This window comes from Ictalurus punctatus, chromosome 22 (assembly GCF_001660625.3).
Source record: "Ictalurus punctatus breed USDA103 chromosome 22, Coco_2.0, whole genome shotgun sequence".
NCBI lineage: Eukaryota > Metazoa > Chordata > Actinopteri > Siluriformes > Ictaluridae > Ictalurus > Ictalurus punctatus.
This window is the reverse complement of record NC_030437.2, coordinates 11,347,256-11,369,753: the sequence shown is the minus strand read 5'-3', so window position 1 is coordinate 11,369,753 and position 22,498 is coordinate 11,347,256. Positions and strand designations below refer to the sequence as shown.

At 35.8% G+C, this 22,498-nt stretch overlaps 1 protein-coding gene and 2 non-coding genes across 3 annotated transcripts; 1 reads left to right on the top strand and 2 right to left on the bottom strand.

Moving 5' to 3' along the window:
- The first annotated feature begins 10,842 nt into the window (after positions 1–10,842).
- zgc:110626 (uncharacterized protein LOC550588 homolog) lies at positions 10,843–18,030 on the top strand. The gene is made up of 7 exons (XM_017451265.3): positions 10,843–11,452; positions 13,322–13,366; positions 13,577–13,637; positions 13,723–13,870; positions 13,952–14,048; positions 15,748–16,004; positions 16,268–18,030. Exons 1-7 carry the CDS (start codon positions 11,152–11,154, stop codon positions 16,394–16,396), a joined length of 1,038 nt encoding a protein of 345 aa, XP_017306754.1. The 5' UTR covers positions 10,843–11,151; the 3' UTR covers positions 16,397–18,030.
- A 1,227-nt stretch (positions 18,031–19,257) lies between these two features.
- LOC124626197 (U5 spliceosomal RNA) lies at positions 19,258–19,370 on the bottom strand. The gene has a single exon (XR_006980894.1). It is a non-coding gene; the product is annotated as a U5 spliceosomal RNA (small nuclear RNA).
- Positions 19,371–20,122: 752 nt separating this feature from the next.
- Positions 20,123–20,236, bottom strand: LOC124626198 (U5 spliceosomal RNA). Its single transcript, XR_006980895.1, has one exon. It is a non-coding gene; the product is annotated as a U5 spliceosomal RNA (small nuclear RNA).
- Positions 20,237–22,498: the final 2,262 nt, after the last annotated feature.

The following is a 22,498-nucleotide window of genomic DNA, read 5'->3' as shown; positions in this document are numbered from 1 at the left end:
AGGGGTATAAACATGCCTCAGCTTCTGAGATGGAATTCCTTGTCAGTCTACATATGGAAATGGGAATGCTTGATTTTCCAATAGTGAGAATGTACTGGTCTTCCAGTATCAATATTGGAATTTTCAGGGAAACCCTGTCTTGAGGTCATATTTTCAACTCTGCTCCAGCCTGCATGTTATGAACAACTATGAAAGGTCTCCTCGAGACACTGATGTGTTCTTCAAGGTCAGACCACTATATGAGTCCATAAGGAAATGTTGTTTGCAGCTACAATTGGAGGAAGATCTCTGTATTGATGAGCAGATAGTGCCTTTCAGGGGAAAACTCTCTGTGCTGCAGTATATCAAAGGAAACCTACACCATGGGGAGTGAATATGTATTTCCTCTGTGGCAAAAGTGGGCTTACTTATGATTTGCTCATCTATCCAGGTGCCACAACAGAGCTTTCTGAGCAAAGCAAAAAGGTTTTAGGGCATGGTGCTTCTGTTGTCTCCCACCTGCGCCAGAGAATCCAGGCTCCCAACCACAAGCTCTTTTTTGACAACTACTTCACCACCTACAATGTCCTTGAAGTTCTTGCAGAAAAGAAAATCCATGCTGCTGGAACAGCAAGGCTTTGCCGCTTTGCAAATCCCCCACTGAAGACAGTCAAAGAAATGTCAAAGAAAAAGTGGGGAAACCATGATCACGTTAGAAGCAGGGATGGAAAAGCTGTTCTAGTGAAGTAATTTGATAACCGCTCTGTTGTGCTGGCCTCCAACTTTGTTGGTGTTGGAGATGAAGATGAAGTTGAGAGGTGGGATCTGAAAGAGAGGCAGTTTGTGAAGGTCATGCATCCAGAGGTTGTGAAGAAATACAGTAAGGGTATGGGAGGGGTGGACAAGCTTGGTCATCTAATCAGCCTTTACAGGATTGATATCAGGTCCCGTAAATGGCCACTGTGCATGATTTCTCCTGCTTCTCATGTTGTTGTAGTGAACAGCTGGCTTGAGTATCGCAGGGACAATGAAAACAAGGGAATTCGGCCACAGAAAATTCTGGATCTCCTCGAATTCACAATGAACGTGGCCGAAGTGCTTGTGTGTGCTGGGAAACCACGTGTTTAAAAAAACTAGGGAGGCCAAGCAATTCTAACACAGCCAGTACCTGTCCAACTACACATGATGAATCTAGACAGAACAGAGGGGCAAGGGAATGGTGGACAGTTCTTGAAGTCCTAACAGATATGGTGGACCACCTGCCAAATTATGATAGGAAAAAAGAAGCAACAACATACATATTGCAAGTTTGCTCTGGAAAAACACATGTCTTCTGTGATAAGTGTAAGGGGATGCTACAGAAGATTCGGGGGTTGCCATCAGCTCTGCCCGGAGGTTGAAGGGCAGGGGGATGCTGGAGGGTAGCTATCAGCTCGGTCTGTTGGAGGCACAGGCTGGGGGATGCTACGGAAGATCTTGGTAGGATGTGGGTCTCCCCGGAATCCATTCATTCGGACAAGGAAGCGGTACAGTGAGGACCAAAGGGACATGCCGTTTCGGTGGCAACCGAGAAAGATGACTACTCATCGTCCGAGAACGTTGGTCATCGGCTGAGAGGCCTCCCTCTGAACTGGTTGCGGCGCACCGATGTCACTATCGACGACGACCGTGAGTATTACAACACTATGCTTAGAGTATAACCAAAGCATTTAGGGCCTTGCTTGTCAAGTAGCTATATGCTGGTAGAGACACCTTAAACTCCTTGGAAAGTCACACCCCACCTTCTCGTTCCAGGAACGGGTCGGGCCAGTAAGAGCGGTGCCAAAAGTATAGGAACAGTTAATTTGGGTTAAGGTATAGTGTTTAACTTGGCCAGTCTAAAGCCGTCCACTTTTCCCCCGATAAAGTTCTTTGTTGAGTTGGCAGTGTGTTTTGAGTTATTGTCTTGCTGCATGATGAAGTTTCTCCCGATTAATTTGTATGCATTTCTCTTTAAGTAAATGAAAGTAAATAACACTTAATATGTGGTTGCAGATCCCTTGCTTTCAATAAGTGCATCAAGCCAGTGCATCACTGGCATCACCAAATTGTTGGTTTCTTCTTTTGTGATGTTTTTCAGGCTTTTACTGTAGTCATTTTCAGTTGTTGATTGTTTTGAGGGGTTTCTCGCTTCAGTATCCTTTTCAGGAGGTAAAATGCTGCACAACTGGGTTAAGGTGTGGTGTTAGACTTGGCCAGTTTAAAACCTTCCAGTTTTTCTCACTGATAAAGTCCTTTGTTGAATTGGCAGTGGGTGTGGGTCATTGTCTTTCTACATGATGAGGTTCCTCCCAATAAATTTGGATGCACGTCGCAGTAAATTGGCAGACAAAATGTTCCTGTAAACTTCCAAATTCATTCTGCTTTTACCATCATGGTTTACATCATCAATAATTATTAGTGAGCCCATTCCAGAAGCAACCATTCAAGCCCAAGCTATGACACTACCTCCACCACAAATGAGCTTGTATCTTCTCGATCATGAGCATATCCTTTCTTTCACCGCACTTTGGCCTTTCCATCACTTTAGTAGAAGTTAATTTTGGTTCCAGAACTTTTGTGGCTCTTCTCTGCTCTCTAAAAATGATTCATGGGGTTAGGTAGTAAAACTTAAAAGAAAGAACATTTTCAGCATAAAAAATTTTAATTTGTTACATGTACTTGTATTAGTCAGTAGATAACTTATTTTAAGATGTCTGTCAAAATGATAATAAAGAAAACTGTCTTAATTTATTAATATATTGATTCTGAATAAACAGTTTAACAATATACAAGTATTAAGTTAGTGAAACTTGTATATCTAGTGAGCATCCATTAAAGGCTGAGTACAAGGCTGAATATGACTTGATTTGCTGCCAGAGCATGCCTGCCACAAGGAGAGGGGGAAATGGGAGAAATTCGATTTTGCATGGATTTCGTTTATCTGGTGAGTAACTATGCTTTGCTTTGTTTTACTCACTGCAGCTCTACCAACTGTATCAGGACACAGTGCAAGAAATCATTGTCACACAATACTAAAATTTAAATTACAGCTTGACCTATGTTAATTCAGCGATTGTAAAGTTGACAGACTTTTAGCTACTGTAGCTAGTGTCTTCATAGTTGTCTTTTTTAATGTTTTGTTTTACAGTGGCAGCCGAATGTCAGTAATTGGCATTGAATAGCATTAGTTGAAACACTGCAAAGGTAGGAGAATAAATGTTTTGTATAGTCCTAATTTAAAGTTGGCACCGGGTTGATGAAGGTTTAATGAGTAACAGCTGCATGTGTGGGCAGTTTGACATTCATAACTAAACCTGTAACAAATGTAGGTTAAATGTAGGTTGGTAAACATATTCCGTCATTTTAAATCGTTTTAAAGGTGGTTAATTGTACCACAGCTAAAGAACATTCTGCGTCCAAGTCTGCAAATGTTGGCTGGGAAGCCACCACATTGAAGAAATGCCATAGGAAAAGGCATCGTTAAGTAATAAGCTAGTAATTTTAATCACATTACTTAACACTAGCGCATAAAAATATACTTATACTACTAATTGATTTTAATAGTGTTCAAAACAGTGTAATTATGCATGCAGACTGTAAAAAGACACACTGAAAAAGACACACTATTAACATCACATAAATATATATAAATAAAATTGATTTCACTCTGCCCATGTTTTATATTTTTATATCACTGATCAATGTTTCTACTTTCAGGTCTATCTGTATATAAAATATGCTTTTGATCCAGAATTTAAACTGCCTGTGGTGTTTCTTCCTGGCTGTGTGACCCAGGAAGACAAAGATGTAGCAAATACAGAAATGGGAAGTGGCTTCAAATCGTGGACCGCAAGAAGACTTGATTAGCTCTGATTCATAGGTTCCTGCTGGGGTTAAGTGCCTAGTTCAAGCACTTAACCCTGGACCAGTTACACTTTATTAGTTGATGGTTCCCCTAAACTATGTTAAAAGGTATTTTGTTTTAAAGAGAAGTATAGAAGCTAAAGTTTTATAAGAACTGAAGTTGCTGATGTTCTTCCTTTACTACTTGTTTATAATTTAAGTGGATTCATTATATTTGTATTCAATGGATAAAATACTGTATATTTTCTATTATCTTAGTTATATACTGTACTCATGCAACAATTAAATAATATTTGAATGATAAAAAAAAAGAAAATAACATAATAAAGAAAAGTAACATTTTCCATAGCCTTCTTTGCTCATATTTACCAAAGGTGTCAATATTAGTGGAGGGCACTGTACATGCATACATATATACATACATGCATACATACATACATAGGCCTACATAAACGGAACCAATAATAGCTTTAGATTTACACAGTGTAATCAAATATACTGAAAATTTCTTAAAATAACACAGATTACAGCACCATAGGTGGTGTATTGGTCTGACATGTTAGTTGGTATGACCAAATAAAATGACACCTATTACAGATTTCACAGAAAACAAAACATACAGTTATTGTTTCTTTACATTCAAAGCAAGCTTATTGGAGTAACTTACATGATGTTCATTACAAACTGACTGTAAGCAATCATCATTAGGCTTATTCATAACAATGGGCAATGCCTCAGGCCAAGCAAGAGATAATCTTGAACAGGAGAAGTACTTTTGGGCATTAATTAGGTGGATGAGAGCCAAAGTAATTACAGAATTTCAAAAATTACCCGAAGGCTTTTGCTGAAAAAAGACAGATTAAATTTTATGGGATGAAATTAGTCTCAAAATTATTAACACATGCGTGCACAATTATCAATGATAAATGTTGAAAATACATATTTCTGTGAAATTCAGAATTAAATGAATGTGCAACGATTTGTACAAATAGAGATATTTGTGAACACAAAAGTTCTATTTTGTATTAATGTATCATGATTTGTGCATTTAGATTTGCATTTCTGGATCAGGTGACACACGTGCATTCACTGACGTCTTTTCTGAATCGATCCTGTTCTGTTCATTTGGATTTGAAAGTTTCTTTCCGAAGTTTGACTTGCACAATCCACACATGAATATCTCCCGATCCACACACACATTTGCCTAAGAAAAGCAGCTACCACTAGATGTCAGTCTCAGCGTTACAGAGTTGGTGGCACCTGCCTTGGGCTTGAGAGTTTCCTCCCGAAGCTTAGATTCGATTCCAGATTCACAACGACTCTGAATCGAAGAATTGATTCTTTTTGAAATCGACTCCCAGGCCTAGTAACACACCTTCAGAAATAGCGACAACCAGTCAGTTCTGAAAAACAGCACGAGTCAGTAAACTAGCCTAATTCAAATTGTTCATTGATGACTAATTTAATTTAGACCAAGCGAATATTGGACACTTTTTAGTAAGAGCAGGAGGAGAAAACACAGTTGTTGTTGTTTTTTTTGCTTATACTTATAGCAAGCTATGCCATTTGCTAAACCATTTAAGCCTGAAGAGGTTTTAAATTGTTAATTATAATATGTATAATTAAATTGTATAAAATTTTATAATTATAATATGTATCATTTATATGTTTTTCATTTTTTATAGAACATTGTATGGCTCAGGCTCTAGTAACAGTCATCTCTAGAGAGCTGTCAGCTGGTCACAACACCCCTGTTTGTACAGCTATCAGGCCTCCATGTGCCTCTCTCAACACCAGTACTCCCTCCAGCAACACCATCACTGATACCTCTGTCTAAGTGACCCAGGCTTTAACTTAAAACCAAGTTAGTTTAAAGAGATTATTGTTACTAGTGCCTGAGCCATACTCTCTACAATGTTCTATTATTTTTTGTAATCTACAAATGATACATAATATAATTAACAATATGTATAAATATATGTATCTATTTGTACAAATCGCTACATATTAATTTAATTCTGAATTCAGACACAAATTGCAAGGCATTTGTAAGATGTGTAAGATGCATTTGCAACATTTATCAAGTTCATAGATAATTGTGCACGCTTTTTAAAATTATTTTGAGACTAATTTCATCCCATAATATTTCATTATGCACATTCATTAGTTAAATTACATCTTACAATAATGTATTATGACTTCAAATGCTTTCCCATTTATTGCATTCAATAATTTTATAATAACAACTGAAAGAAAACTACAGACTATATTATATGCATAAAACCATCCCAACAGTGGTAGAAGGTCATCACAAAAATCTCATGTTATGTTAAAAGATATGATGAGAAACTGACTTGCTGTACAGCAGAAAATATGCAAAAACTACTATCTACATACAATAATGGGGTGATATTGCAGTGTATGAAACATAATCACATATCAGTACTAAAAGTGTTAAGTAGTATTTCTATTTATTTATTTTAGGAAGAACGTGTGCTTTTTCTGAATGTTTCCCACTAGCAATGAGAAAATCTGTGCTACAGAAACGTCATCCAGTAAACACTGCCATCGTGTGGTTTTAACCATGTAGTGTTGGTTTCACAATGAATTTCTGAACTTTGCAGTAAATGAATATGCAAATTATTAAAGGTGCTAGATGCATTATTTCCCTGTATACCACAAGATAAGATGAAACCACTACTTGGCGATGTGTACAAAGTAAATAAACGCTAGTTATTTCTATAGAATATACTGATAAAGTGTAATCAATATGTGTAAATAGCATTTGGATATGTTAACAAAGTACAATCAATATGTATAACTAAAATGTAGAATTATTACTAAGAAGCATAATCTAATAATCAATATTAGTTAACAAGCATAATCAATATGTATAATCAATACTTAGAAGTATAATCCCAAACCATAAAACACTTTTTAATCAAGTTATATTCTAAATGTGTACTGAGTTAGAGGAATTCTGTGTCTTACTGCACAGTAATTGTTTTTCTGCATCATCCTGTACCTTTCTGCACATCAATAAATTAGCATTAGACTTTCGCTGAAACTGAGTTTCCAATCAAAACCTTTTGAAGCTTGCAAACCAATGTCAAAACTCAAGATAATGCTTCCAGAAGTGTATCGAGCTGGGATGAAAGACAGAAAGTCATTAATGTGGTAGAAAACGAACTTTGTACGTACTAAAAGCTCGGTCCTCATAAAACCTTTCTAAAAAGGAATTAACTTCGAATGCGCCACAAATGTAAGATATCATATAGACATGAATAATTAATTGTGGCGAAGGAGATTGGTCTGTTTCCACTACATTTCTTCTAAAAACCGTTTTCCTTCATGCCCATTTCACAACTACTCATTACCATTGCTTCTTTTTGTCTACATTCTTGATATATATTGACTACGTTCTTAATAAATATAGCTAAGTATTATTATAAATACTTTTGTAAACAGTTGGTTTGACATTGTAATTTATTTTATACCTAACTGGTGCTGTTGATCAAAGACTTCTTATTTCTATAAGAAATAAATTGCATTTTATTTATTATTCTGATAAAACACTACAACTCTGACGTCATCCGACGACTTATAGCAACTTTTTGAGCATGCTTTAGAATTTGCAACACAGATCCCACTTTCTCACACTGGTATAAAGTTGGTTTGACGTTGGACATTCGATATTCGCGGATATGCGGAAATTAAGGGACCGTCTCTAAAGTTACATACGACATTGTTAAACACGTTTCTGACTTCAATAGCACTTGAAGGGAATGACTTACAGTCATATAACCAATTGTAAAATGTTCGACTAGGTGTCAGGTATGACGCATACCTTTTAGATTTATTTATTTATTTATATATTTAACAAAATAAACTATTAAATCACATGTAAATTTGATATGAATGTCACTACAGAATGGGCCCATACACAAAATATTCCATAATTTAGAGCTCAATAGCATTTGAAGGGAATGAGTTACAGTCATATAACCAACTGTAAAATGTTCATATAGGTGTCAGCTATAATGCACACCTTTTAGATTTTTGATATTTAATAAAGTAAACTATTAAATCACATGTAAATGTGACATGCATTTCATTATTGAATGGTCTCATACTCAAATATACCATAATTTAAAGCTCAATAGCATTTGAAGGGAATGAGTTACAGTCACAAACCCAACTGTAAAGTGTTCACCTAGGTGTCAGCTATAACGCACACCTTTTAGATTGAGTTCTAGACTGTTGGAACTTTTACCAAGGGGGGATGGGCTCAAGAGTCAATTAAGAGTTGCATGCTGTTAGCAGACTGCAGTAGGCATCATGGCAAGATTTAAAAAGGGGAAACATAAAAGAGAAAATGTCCTTTGGGCAAAGGCTGGTGGCAGAAATCAAATAGTTAAGGCATTTGTTAGACATGGCGTTGGAAAAGGAAACGCAAAGTGATCCACCCTAGCTGTCTACATTTTCAACTCCAATCCACCAATGAAAATTTGGCAAAATGGCTGCAAACTGTTTGGACAGAAGACAGGAAAGGTGTTTGAGGACAGGTGCTTCAAACAGACAGAAGTTCTGGTAAATATATTTATTTGAGAATGTAGAATTCTCAGTTTCAGGGAGTTGCTAAATATAAATAGTTAAGTAACTAGCTTAACTTTTTTCCCTCATTAGCTTGACAGTAGTTTAGCCATTTGCCTCAAATAACTAAGCAGCTTGGCCTAATCTTGATTTTAATTTTGCACACTGACAGGTAAGGCGAGTTGCTCACAGCATGCATAGAAACACACATGTTGGTTTTTCTGTTCAGGTGTCAAATGAGTATATATACATACATATATACATACATACATATATATATATATATATATATATATATATATATATATATATATATATATATATATATATATATATATATATATACACACACACACACACACACACACACACACGCACACACATGTGAAATACATGACCTAGACTATGGAATGTGTGGACATATAATAAAAGTGTGTACAAACATTACAATGGTGACATACAGAGAGGTCACTTGCACATGCTCAAGTTGAGCAAAAAAAATGAGCAGCTCAACCCAGCTTGTGAGGGATTGCGCAATCCGAGAGGAGGCTCAACTCGTCGTTGCCTCCCTTCACGTCTTGCCCCCGTATTTGAACAGGAAAATACAGAAATTCAGCGATACTGGCTATAAAAATCATTGGAATGATTGGAATCATACAATAATTACATTTCTATCACAGATCAGTGGACAAATATTTATTTATTTTTAATCATTATTTGTTTTTTATATTTCATGATGACACAGGGGAGGCACTGCCTCCCTGACCGCACTGTCAGTAGTCAGGACACTGATCAGGGCTGACCTGTGTGTGTGCGGAGTTTGCATGTTCTCTGTCCTCCGGGTACTCCAGTTTCCTCCTCCAGTCCAAAGATATGCAGGGTAGGCTGATTGGCATGTCCAAAGTGTCACACACCCGTTCATACACTACGGACACTTTGGACATGCCAATCGCCACATATGGGTAGATATTATGCTGGAAAAATCTGTCTTCCATAGACTCTAGAGATTCTATATTTATATTAGGATCAAAACACAGTCTCTATTAAGTATAATTTAACATTAGATAGATATGAAATGTAAGGAAAATCAGAAAGATAAGAAAAAATCTGTACCATTTATTAATACAAAAAATTGGTTCACATTAGTCACATTCATAAGAGCTGGTTAATGCTACATTCACATCATATGAGAAAAACTGTAATTCCCTATTTCCAACTGAGAACTTTTAATGACAGCTGTTAATGTGAGTAACAATTCCAAGCTTTGGGAGCTTTCCAAAACCAGTAGTGAGGCATTGGACTGCATAATCATGCCACACATCCAATGAAATAAGGAATTACATTTTTTTTTTTTTTTTTTTTTTAAATTTATTGTCATTATGAATTACAGCCAGTAAATTGCACCACCCTCTTTTGGGCTATTAAAATGTAGGAAGAGGTTCACTTATTTAACATGAACACAATCATATGCTAATGTTATCTAATGTTAGATAATAATAATAATAATAAAAAACTACATTGAGTAAACAAAATGGCAATGCACAAATGCTCTCAAGTCAGAACAATGGGACATTTTACCATTCTCCCACATGAAGTAAACGTGGCATGAGTACATACAGTAACAATAGCATTATTGCTTACAGTAAGAGAAAATTAAAAAATAAAAACTCAGTATAAATTTGTAGATAAGTATAAGTTTACAATTGGACAATTAATGCTGTCAGATTGCAATCTCCTTAAATTATTTATGATGTACAAAAACATTTTATTTTCTAAAAAAACAACAACAGTAACAGTCTATTGGTATGTATTTGTATATATGTATATGTATATATTTTTACGATGATACGATCCAGATACCAACCTTTTTTTGTTGAAACTTTAAACAGGAGGTCTGTCATAAACAGTTAAAATGTAAGCTCTCTGCTCGTGGTCACTGTTAATTGAGTTAAAATAATAACAATGAGATACTGTTGGTTAATTGATAAATAAACAAGCATAAAATATTTATTTTTAAATATCTTAAAAACAATAGACAATCCTAATTAAGAGTAGACTAACACAAAAATGATCTATATTAGGAAAAAGGCTAATAGTAATTAAACATTATTTCATTTCTCATTTTATTTATATTTTATGAAATTATATCTATTTTTATATTAAGTGATTTATTTATAACTAAGCACATTTTCTGTCTTTATATTTTGGTAGTTTTATTTTTGTTTGTTTATCAGTTTTAGATGGGTTACCCCAGTACAGTGTTCCATGTCTGCTAATAATAGTGTTTTGGGGTTTATCTGCGAATATCGAACGTCCAACGTCAAGCCAAATTTATTCCAGTCTTTCACACACCCAAACGTCACCCTCATTTGCCTACAGAGGCAACAACAGGACGCTAACAAATGGCTGCCTATTGGGCATGTCATGCACTACCAAGGGTGTAACAGCAATTCGTTTATTCCCTTGGTAGTGCGCGTGTACAGGTAGTAGGCAGCTATTTGGAAGACGGGTCAAGTCGGAAGTAGCTCTAAAACGTGACTGTTCTTGCAACATGTTTAAAAGTGCGATAAACGAAGCCATTTATCGCGATTTATAGCCAACGAAGACCTGACAGTCGAAACGTTGCGCTTTCAATAAATAGTCGTTTGGAGCGGTGACTTCAGTATGTGGATATTACTCTTCTTTTTTCGATAAATGAACCCAACCACCTTTTTTTCTGGACCGAAAACTATGGCATGTAAAGTGAAGAAGATATCGGTGGCATTTGATCCCTTAAATGAAAGCAGCACATTTACTAATGGAGACTACATCTCTGGACGAGTAACTTTGGAGGTGGTGAAGCAAACTCACATCGAGAGTCTGTTTGTCAAAGCCAAAGGCAAAGCATCTGTGCTGTGGTCTGAAAATCACGGGAAATACAGCACATCTGTGTATTACGATAAAGAAACGTGCTTTAAGTCAATTCAATACTTCATTGAAGAAAATAAGAGAAACGGTAATACATTTGTGAGGAAACTGTTAATAAGAAGACACCCCCCATATTATTTTGGCTATTGGTACTGACAGTGATCAGTAAGACTGGAGGCCTGTATTTTTTGTTGTTATATTTATTGAACAATTACCGTTGAAATATTAGTCCTGATGAGAGACAGAAAGAATACTTGCCACTTATACCAGTAGAGGGCGCTGATGGCCAGTGGTAGGGGAAAAACACCCGCGAGCGCACAGAGCTAGAACATTAGTGCCCGGGGTGATGAGCTGCACTGTCGCAGCGTGTGTTATGTTCTCTAACGATTAATATGTCTTGTAATTAATTGCAGGTAAGCAAATGAATATGAACCGAATGAAATAGTGAGGTTTTTTTTTGTGTTAGATGAGTTAATGTGTGCAACACATTACCTGCTTTACAAACGTTGGCTACCTGAAATGTATTGCATTTCATTTCATTTAGCAATTGGGCTTGGATTAAAGTCGCACAGGTGTTTGATGAAACGCTTCCTGCTGTTTCTAGTTTCTACACGGTGTCCCAAAAGAGTGTATTGAAATCAGTCTCATGGCTGCATCGGGAAGCTATCGGAAGGTTGTGATAAACATGCAATTACATGCATAATACCAGATGTGTCAACTCAAATTCATCATGAGTGGGAGAGACGACGCTGTGTGTTTACAAATGACAATCATGTATAGGATGTTTTGTAAATAAAGCTGCATTTTGCCAAAAAAAAAAAAAAAAAAAAGTGTTAATGCCATGTATGGAGACGTTGGGACACCCCGTAGTTTCTATTTATCTGCAAATGCTTTCAGGTGTGTATTAGGCTGAAGTGAAACAGAAGTGAGTGAAAAAAAGGACAACCTGTCCGGTCACTTATGGAAGCTGATCTGAATAAACATGCATATATCTCGCAAATGCCAGTTAATATCCCACAGTCACAGTGGCACAGCATGGTTCAATAATGGTTAAGGAATGATGAGCTCCTTTATCAATTCACTATTATGTGGCTTGTGTTGTCCCAAAGTATGTGTTGTCTAGAGAAAATTAACTAAAGGGAGCTTTACTAAAGCGTTCGAAAGGGAAACGTTGACTCGCAATAAAAATGTTTTGGAGCAACAGTCCATTGATTCTATAACAAACAACGTGGTTGTGGCCAAAGAGTTAGATTTTTGTTTCTTCAGTTCACAGCACTCCTAAAATGCCTCTGGATTATCTACAGGGTGTCCCAGAAAGTCTCCATACATAGGGGAAATTAACACAAATGAATTAACATGAAAACAAATGAATTTTTTTTTAAAATCAAAATGTAACTTTATTTACAAAACATTGTTTACATGACTGCCATTTCTTTATAAACACACAGAGTTGTTTCTCCCACTGATGATGAACTCGAGTGAACACATCTGGTGTTATGCATGTAATTACATGTTCATCACAACCATGTGACAGCTTCCCCATCCAGCCTCCAACCATGAGAATGATTTCAATATGTTCTTCTTAAAGGTTATCTGAAAAAAGAGATAAAAAATTAAACTAAGCATGAAACATTTTGGTATATGTCACAAAAGTGCAGACTTGGAGGGAGCCTGCAATATTTAGGGCACCATTTGATACACTACCAGACTTGTTTCTGACTTATTTACAAACTGCCAAAAAGGGAAAAACTTTACAGGCCAATAAGCATTTAGTACTGTATTAAATGATTTCAAAACTCTAAAGCAGTGTATGCAACAATACTAGTGTACTGCACTGGAATCACTTTAATCAGTGAGCACTGTGGCATAAAAACAGACACAGAAAGTTGGGATAAGCTCCAATATGTGGATAACAGGATATTAGCTTCATACTAAAATGAAGTATTTTCATTTGCAGGTGAAGATGGATACTCGCTGTTAACAAATGAGTCTGGGCAGTGCTGTAAGTTTAAACAATATTTTAAATATTTGGTTTTATAGAACTTTTATACTATTACTCCTAATACTTTCCCTACTCCTACTATTCAATAATAATAATAATAATAATAAGTAGTAGTAGTAGTAGTAGAAGTTGTTGTAGTTGTATATTATTACACTCTACTTAGCATGCGACATTACAATTAAGTAATAAGATCTCGCTTCTCTTTATAAGACTCAAGAACTGTTGAACCTGGAATCCATGTTTACCCATTCACCTTTCAGATTCCCCGTCAGTGAGTATTACTCTGATACATTTGATATGTTTTATAGTCACTCAGACCTTTTTTAAACAGTTCTGCTTGTGTGCCATTTTTACAGTGACCTGCCTGCATCCTTCAAAGGCTGCCATGGAAAGGTGGTTTACTTTTTAGAGGCCAAATTGTCCAGGTCAATGTCAATGTCAAAAAAAGCCAAAGTACATTTCAACTATGTTCCTCGGGGAGACATGTCTATACCGTACTTGATGGTAAGAACTTGATTAAGAGCTACAAAATAGCAGAAATGCAGTCTGTGTTGATTGTGAAGCTTATTTAACATTCTTATTTAGATGCCTCAGCATGGATATAAAGAGAAGAAGTTTAAATTCCTCACATCTGCGAGTGTGGCCATGGATGTTTATACAGAGAAGATGGGTTTCCACTTAGGTAAGACCCGATCAACGTAGTTATAACTTTACAATGATTATAACTTTACAGAGCCATAAGACACCATATGTTATTAATGCTTATCTAGTGCAAGTGCAAGATAGGATTTTTCACAAATTCATTTTAAAGAAGGAAATTCTACCTTAATTTTTGAACAATATCTCACCTCACAGCATCTTATCTCATGTTAGGAAATTCTAAACCAGTAGATACTGTATATTTCAAGCAGGAAAGTTTTACACTTAATGCAAGCCAAGCAGCTGATAATGATACTGAACACTTTGTCAGTCAGCAGACCCCTAACACATATTCTCACATTTATAAAAATGTAATGACAAATTTAAACAAAGCAACAAATTAAAGCTTTTATTCACCATTATGACCAGTGTTTAGATTCTGTCTCTTATGTGCATACTTAAAACAACCTGCTTAAAATGATTGAGCTACTTCTGCAGTTAACCAGATGTGAGTTAAATACCCAGAGTTACTGCCTACCTGTGTTTGTAGAAATATTCTAGGCCTATAGAGGCTGTTGGTAAGATCCCAGCTGCTTTCCAAGCTACCATTGACGCCATTAGCAAACATGTCCTCAGATAGTTTAACCTGGCATAAAGATAGTTCACCATCACCACCCAAACAGCAGTGGTGAACAGTAGGATTGGTTGCTCCTAAATGCTGCACTGAATGTGTAATTCCCTAGAAAGACAATTTTAATTGTTAAAAATTATGTGGTTTTACATTTGCATGTTATATTTTTTGCAAAGAATGCCGTGGTGACAACAGTTATAATTTTGTTTTAACAAACTGTAATTGCTTGCACTTCTGAACCTGATGTGCACCATATTTGGGCCAGATATTTAAAAATGCTTTTGGTGCAGAGTCTGTAAAAACAGATCAGTTATGTTATTGGACCATCATGCAAAATTACATTGTGCCAGCTCTGCTATGCAAATCAGGAGCACATACAGTGCTACTAGGGCTACAGTCAAGACCCCTATTTTCAAATCCAGGACAAGTCCATCACCAGGACTATCCAAGATCAAGTATTAAGGGGGTCAAGGCCAAGGTAAGATCGGGTCAAGATGTAGAAGACCAAAAGCCATTAAATGCTTTTTTGATGCAAAACTTTTACTTCAGATAGTTGACTTCAGTTGTGCATTGTACGGATGATTAGGCTGTGTTTTCTAGAATAATTAATTACTTCTTGACAAACTTGTCAAAAAATGACAAGATGAAAATCATTTTTACAAACTCTCAGACAAGACCAACACCATATTTTGTGAGACCAACAGCCAAGACCAACTACAAATTCCAATAAATTGGTGACAAATCAAAGTCAATACAGAAAATGTCTCGAAACTGTAGCACTCTAGCCGTATGTGCGACATTTGGCCCTAATGCAGTGCAGTGTACATTTGTATTTTGGGAAACCACCATTGATATTGTTCAGCTCTCTTTGTGTATTGAGGCCCTGCATTCCTGTGCGAGTTCTCTTTCTGCTTTCTCAAACGCTGCAGTTATACTGACTTATTAGTTCAGCTCTGCTGTCAGCCCCAGCATTTCATTTGCTCACTGATGTACTCATTTGCATCTGTACTCATTTGTTGAATTAATACAGATATTAATATACCAGTATTAAACGTATGTATCCCATCAACATTCTCTATTTCTAATTAGCGCAAACTTTATTTATTTATAGGTGAGGAAATGAAGGTGAAGATAGACATTGTAAACAATTCCTCTCGTACAGTCAAACCCAAGTTCAGCTTGTACCAGAAGCAGAGCTTCTTCGCCTCAAAGAAAAGAAAAGTACACACCAAAGTAGTCCTGAAAGAGAAAGGCGACCGCATTGATCCATCAACCAAGCAGTCTGTGACCAAGGTGTTGAAGATTCCACCAGACACCTGTGTTTCCATCCTTAACTGCAGGGTTCTCAAAGTGGAGTACAAACTGAAGGTGGGCTACCTACAAAATCAAACGTCAGAAATCTTACTTGGAGGTTTAGCTCACATAAGTTTATTTTGCTTTTTATAATCAATTTAATTTGATGTGCAGTGACAAACATGAGTATATTTAAAATTACACAGTCTACATATTCTGCAACAGACATCTCCACTACAACCGCTTATTAGTGAATGCATACATACACTGAAGTCAGGGAAGTTTCTTTATCCAGTGATAAAGCACTCCATGTGATCAATGTATATTTCTTCTTTCAGGTCTATCTGGATATAAAATTTGCACGTGATCCACAAATTAAACTGCCTCTAGTGATTTTTCCTGCCTATGTGACCCAGGAAGACAAAGATGTAGCAAATACAGAAATGGGCATTGGCTCCAAATCATGAATCAGCAAGCAGACTTGATTAACTCTGACCTACAAGTTCCTTCTGAGTACAGTGACAAAAATGAGCACTTTTTAAATACTTACGATTCAAATGGCACTATGCGTTGTGTTCTGGGGTTAAGTGCCTAGTTCAAGCACTTAACCTTGGACCAATTACACTTTATTAGTTGATTACATTATATGGAATGTCATGTGATACTGTGAAATGGTTCCCCTAAACTATACGTCAGAAAAGTTTGATGTTTTTCTACCTTTAATACTTGCATATAATTGAAGAGGATTCATTATATTTATACTCAATGGATAACATACTGTAAATTTTCTATTACCTTTCTATTACAGTTACATACTTAACTGATACCTTTCTATTACAGTTATATACTGTATTCGTGCAACAATTAAATGTTTTTTTTTCTTTTCAGTTAGTTGATATTACATCTTAGCTTTGGGATTATTTATTTATTTATTTATTTTTTAACTGAAATCTGTGATCACTGTCTTAAAGTATCACAGTGATGTCTTAAAGTCATCACTGTACACACACAGAAATCCAGCTCATTGTACGAGTACCAAATTAACTCTATGCATGATCACTTCCGTTTTCGTTATTACCGATATCTGTGTGAAGATGGCGCAGGAGAGTATGACATATTACACCCGCTGTCTACAAGACCTTCCCCAGATTACCGTGAATGACGTTAATCGTATTGTGAAGCAGTCAGCTTTTACACTCAACAGTAAGATATAGAAGGGTGTCAAATTATATATTTCGAGATATATCAACAACTTTGAGGGTGTATATTCTCATGGTATATCAGATTAGCAAATCTAACTAAGTCTCAGTTTCTGACAGTTCATACCTGTCTGCATTATTTGTATTTATTTATCTAATTAAAATTTACTTCATGCAATAAATTATCTACTACTACTATTATACTATAATAGTTTAATCGTATGAACGTTTTTCTGCTAGTACACTTCACTATAGGAAGGCGCTATATGGAAGTAAAGTCGCTGTCTGAGATTCTACCAGAAATATGTAAGCAGCGTTTGTGCATAGAGTCTATTGAGTTCTCATTAGCAGCTTATTACACTTGGACAGTCAAATAAATACACACACATTATGTCAAAATGCAGGTCTGGCCAAGTATTCATGTAAACACAGTCGGTTATGTCTTAAGTGAATGTAAACAGTTGGGGGGAAATAAAATATGTGTCAATACAGTATATTGGATCTGTGCATTAGGTCTTAAAGTGACTGCAGTCTAATAAAATTGCTGCTGTCTGTGTCATTAATCAAACAACAAAAGACAGAGAAAATCACTCACTCACTCATTTGACTGAATAACTTCAGTAACTTTAATAAGAATCACTGTATATGTCATGCAGTGAAGTCTTTTATTTTACATTTAATTGCTTCATTCAATTTCTGTAGTATTTCTTCCTTGAATACTAATAAGACTGTAGTCATATCGCCCACCCCTAAGTATTAGCATTTGGTGATTTCAGTCTTGAATTTCACGTAGAATGTAAAATGTACTTCTTTATGTAGTAAATATCATAAACCCTACTGATAGGGATTTTTTTCTCTTAATTTTTGGAATTAAAATGAAAAAAAAGTTACAAGAACAGATCTGTGTTCAGGAATGAGTTTGTTGTCATTCATAGACAGATTAAAAACAGTAATAAAGCAGGAAGCGTGATGTTATGACACGCTGCTAAATGTAACTTTACTCTGTCTCTCTCAGTCTATATAACTGTGGGGGAGAGGCATCAAATCATTGAAATGTCAACTCGAACTGGAGGACACAATATAGTGTGATACAATAACAAAATAGGTTCATTTGTATTTTCATACACTTGTAATATAATTAAGGGTATTGTTAGGGCCCAGTCTAGGTTAGGCCGCACAGAGTATCCAACTCGGTATTCAATGGAATTTGACCTTTAAAAATGAGGGAGCCAGGAATAACAACACAACAAGACTGTTCAAAAAAAAATTGTGGTATATTGTAAAACACAGAATTATAGATATACAACTCTACAAAGAAACATGTGTTTTTATTATATATATATATATATATATATATATATATATATATAAACTAACAGTTTTGTATAATAAATAAATAATTATATTTTAATAATTAAATTTATAAAAACATGACATTACTCAAGTTTACCAGTTAAAAACCGTTACCCCCCCCCCCCCCCCCCCCAATTAGCAACTTTTTATTTTGATTTAGCACATTTCTGCTGAATACCTCCACTTTCAATTGAGTAAGGTTCAATATTACTCTAATGCAGGGGTTCCCAAACTTTTCCAGTGCAAAGCCCCCCAAATGGCATTAACATTTGACCGAGGCCCCCCTTTTGCAAGATGTCTTTAAAACACATTAAAAATACAGACTTCTGAATATATCCCCCCCCCCCCTTTTTATTATTATTAATAATTACATCTTACATCACATTACATTGGGAATTGATTGTGTGTGTGTGTGTGGTTGTCTGAGAGTGAGAATTTATTTTTCACACCAAATTGTTGAGGCCCCCCGGGCGCCCCCTGGCGGCCCCCACTTTGAAAAACCACTGCTCTAAAGTGCCTTGAATCTGGATTTCCCTAAAACTGTTCTATAATTTACACACACAAAAAAAAACCCCAATAAAAATTTAATTCCAAAACTTTATAATCTTATTCAACCCGATAATACACAACAAACTCCCCAGTGTTGGTTTAACACCCAGAGTGTGGAACTTACACCGTAGAGTGTTTATATAAAAACGCTGAACACAAACGAGCACACTTGGTGTTAAACAAAACCTAAAAATACTTTATAATTTTATTTTTAACAACATAAGAATTCCTACCATGTGGTAGGAACCAAAAAATTGAATTATACTCATAGTGCTCCTCTCCACGGAAATCTTTAGTAAAAGGCGAAAGATTTATTCGATATGAAGAGAAACAAGGGTGAACAAAAATGTATCGCTCAGCTCAGTAACCCGACCGAAGACAGCACATTTCTTTAATACGGTGAAGAGTCTCAGCAGATATATATATATATATATATATATATATATATATATATATATATATATATATATATATATATATATTATTTGTTTTAAAATGTTTATTTATAACATTAACATTAGTGACTATAATGACTATAGCAAGTGAAGCTGCTCTTACATTCATCTGGCGTCTATAAATACTTTTTAAAGACTATTGCGACAAATATTTCTTCACGAAACTCGCAATGCATTGTGGGAAGTGCCACCAAAGTAATGTCAGACCGCCCACTTTGCACCGGCACTGGTCCTTAAAGTAATCTGCACACTTCAGACGATAGCCTTTTCTGGGACTCTCTGAAGTACATTCTCATTAATATTTTTCTTGGCATAATAAGGTGTTGCACCCTTGTTGCTCAACAAGTTAAATGTTATTATGTTAATCAAGAATGCTTTCATAAACGGCATTATTTTAAGTGCCCTGTAAATGAGAAGCACACACGAATCTGCTTATAACGTAGGCTGTGCAGAATACATTTATTAAATAGATTCAAGATACATAAATAAGATTTCTTCAAAGCACAACACAAAGTGCTTTGAATCTTGTTTTATTTAAAAATGTTTATAGTTTACGTTTTAAAAAACGGGAAATTTCGCCTTCTATACTTTCCAGCTAATCAATTATCTTAAAAATCTATTATTAACAACAAGAGAAGTCCTACCATTAGGTAGGACACCAAAAATTAGATAATACTCATAATGTTCCTTTCCACGGAAATCTTTAGTAAAAGGCGAAAGATTTATACGATATGAAGAGAAACAAGAGTGTATGAAAGAGAAACGCTCAGCTCAGTAACCCGACCGAAGACAGCACATTTCTTTATGACGGTGAAGGCTCTCAGCAGCTTTTATTTGTTTTAAAATGATTAGTTATAACATTAACATTAGTGACTATAACGACAATAGTACAAGGTAATGCTCTTATATTCATCTGGCATTTATAAATACTTTAGAAATACCTATTGTGACGAATATTTCTTCTTAGAACTCGCAATGCATTGTGGGAAATGCCACCAAAGTCATGTCGGACCGCCCACTTTACACCAGCGCTGGTCCCTAAAGTAATCTACACACTTCAGTGACGAAAACAGCAAGTTACGCGACGAATCTTTAATTTGCAATCCATTTTTCGATTAGAAAAAAAGACAAAAGGTCGACGACCTTATATGCTTATGGGTTTTATGGGGTTTTTCTAGCGTAGTGATCTATAAATATAGCATGGCATAATAGGTCATGGAATAAGATTCCCATGTACCTTTCAACTCCACGGTTTTTTTTACTGTATATATATTAATTTTGTGTTAACATAATATACTAAATAATTTCAGCTTACTGTGGTACTTCAGGTTTCTCTGCATTAAATAACGCTGGTTTGCAAGCTCTGCTGCTTGTTAACACCTCAGCTCTGTACGATCATCCCTATGATTCATCCCTTAGTCCACTTTTCTCACGCGCCCTAAAACAAGATACACCTGCCAACTACCAGATGATAAATCACGCAGAAGAGAGTGCTGCGGTTACTATTGCCACATTATTGCAACAACGTCTCTGATTGGTGTGTTTCTTCTTTAGGATTGTGGGTAGTGTAGTGCGCCTGTGTTCTGACAAATTCTCCTATCCGTTGAGACATTCCTACAAGCGCATGCGAACTTCACTTTTGCAGTTCGTTATTATCAGAAAATACTTCCAGATTTGCAATACACAAAGAATTATGAATATACATAGCCTAACAAAATAGGTTATCTGGCTATAATTTCATACTAGAAGCATTTTCTGACAAGAAATTTTACACTATTAAAATACGCTAGATATAGTTTTCAACTAATAAGCTTGTCTCTCATAATATGTCACAAAACTTGCAAATTGTTCTAACACTGGCAGTTAAACATGATTCAAATGGATGCTCTTTACATAGGCCTACTATGTTATTAGTACAACTTCTATCATTCCACCTTCTCCCACTATTACATTGTAAGTAAGTAATTCCTTTGAGAAAGTAACTGGAACTAGAACGGACGGTTACAAATCTTATTCCTACACATCCCATCTACATCTAATATTCCTCCTCCTACTCCAGGAGTGTGACGTTCAGATTTTAGAGAGCTACAGTCATACAAAGAAGTGTGTTTTTAATCTTGTGAAGACCTTCGTAATTAGGTTAGGTTGAGTTAAATTGGCGGTTCAGTGAGGTCTCCAGTGCTATTACAAATACTACTGCTAATAATATTCATAATATTATCATCTTTATCTTGGTCAAGGTCATGGTGGTTCCCTGGCTTATCAGGTATGCCGGGCACAAGGGACACACACATGCTAAATCAGATATTCATATACCAGTATTAATCTAACATTTTCTATTTCTTAAATATTTAGCACATTGATGTTGCGCAGATGTTCTGAGCAGCACTTCTCACAAAATCAAACCTAAGTTCTACTTGTATAAAAAGCAGAAATGTGTGCACAGAAGAAGAGCTCTTGACAGAGCATGGTGACCCCATTGAGTGATCCACTAGGCAGTGTGTGCTCAAGATGTTCAACATTCCAATATATACCCGTGTTTCCATCCTTCACTGTAAAGCTCTTAAAGTGGAGTACAGGTATTAGGTGTTCTACAGTGTTAGTTATTTATTTTTATTTATATTAAATTCATAGTCAGAGATATAGGGAGATGGCAAATATTAATATATCTCGGGTACTAGAAGTCCAAATTCTTTAACTATTTATCAATAGAAGAGAGATCAGCATTACATTAACCTGAGAATGATGGATGTTTGCAGAAATTTCAATGTTCTAATTATGAAAAATGAATGCAAATTAGGTCAAACTTAATTTTGAGTGATTGTTATTATTTTTAAGGACAGCACTGTGACACAACTCATCCTGAGTGCAGGTTACTGTCTGTACCGCTCAGAAACATGCTGGCAGGTGGATTGGCTCCTGAAGATGATGAAATCACATGATGAAATCAGAGATATGTTCTCTGGGACCTCAAACAAGCGAGTAGGTAAAAGAACTCCCAGCAAGGTCTGAC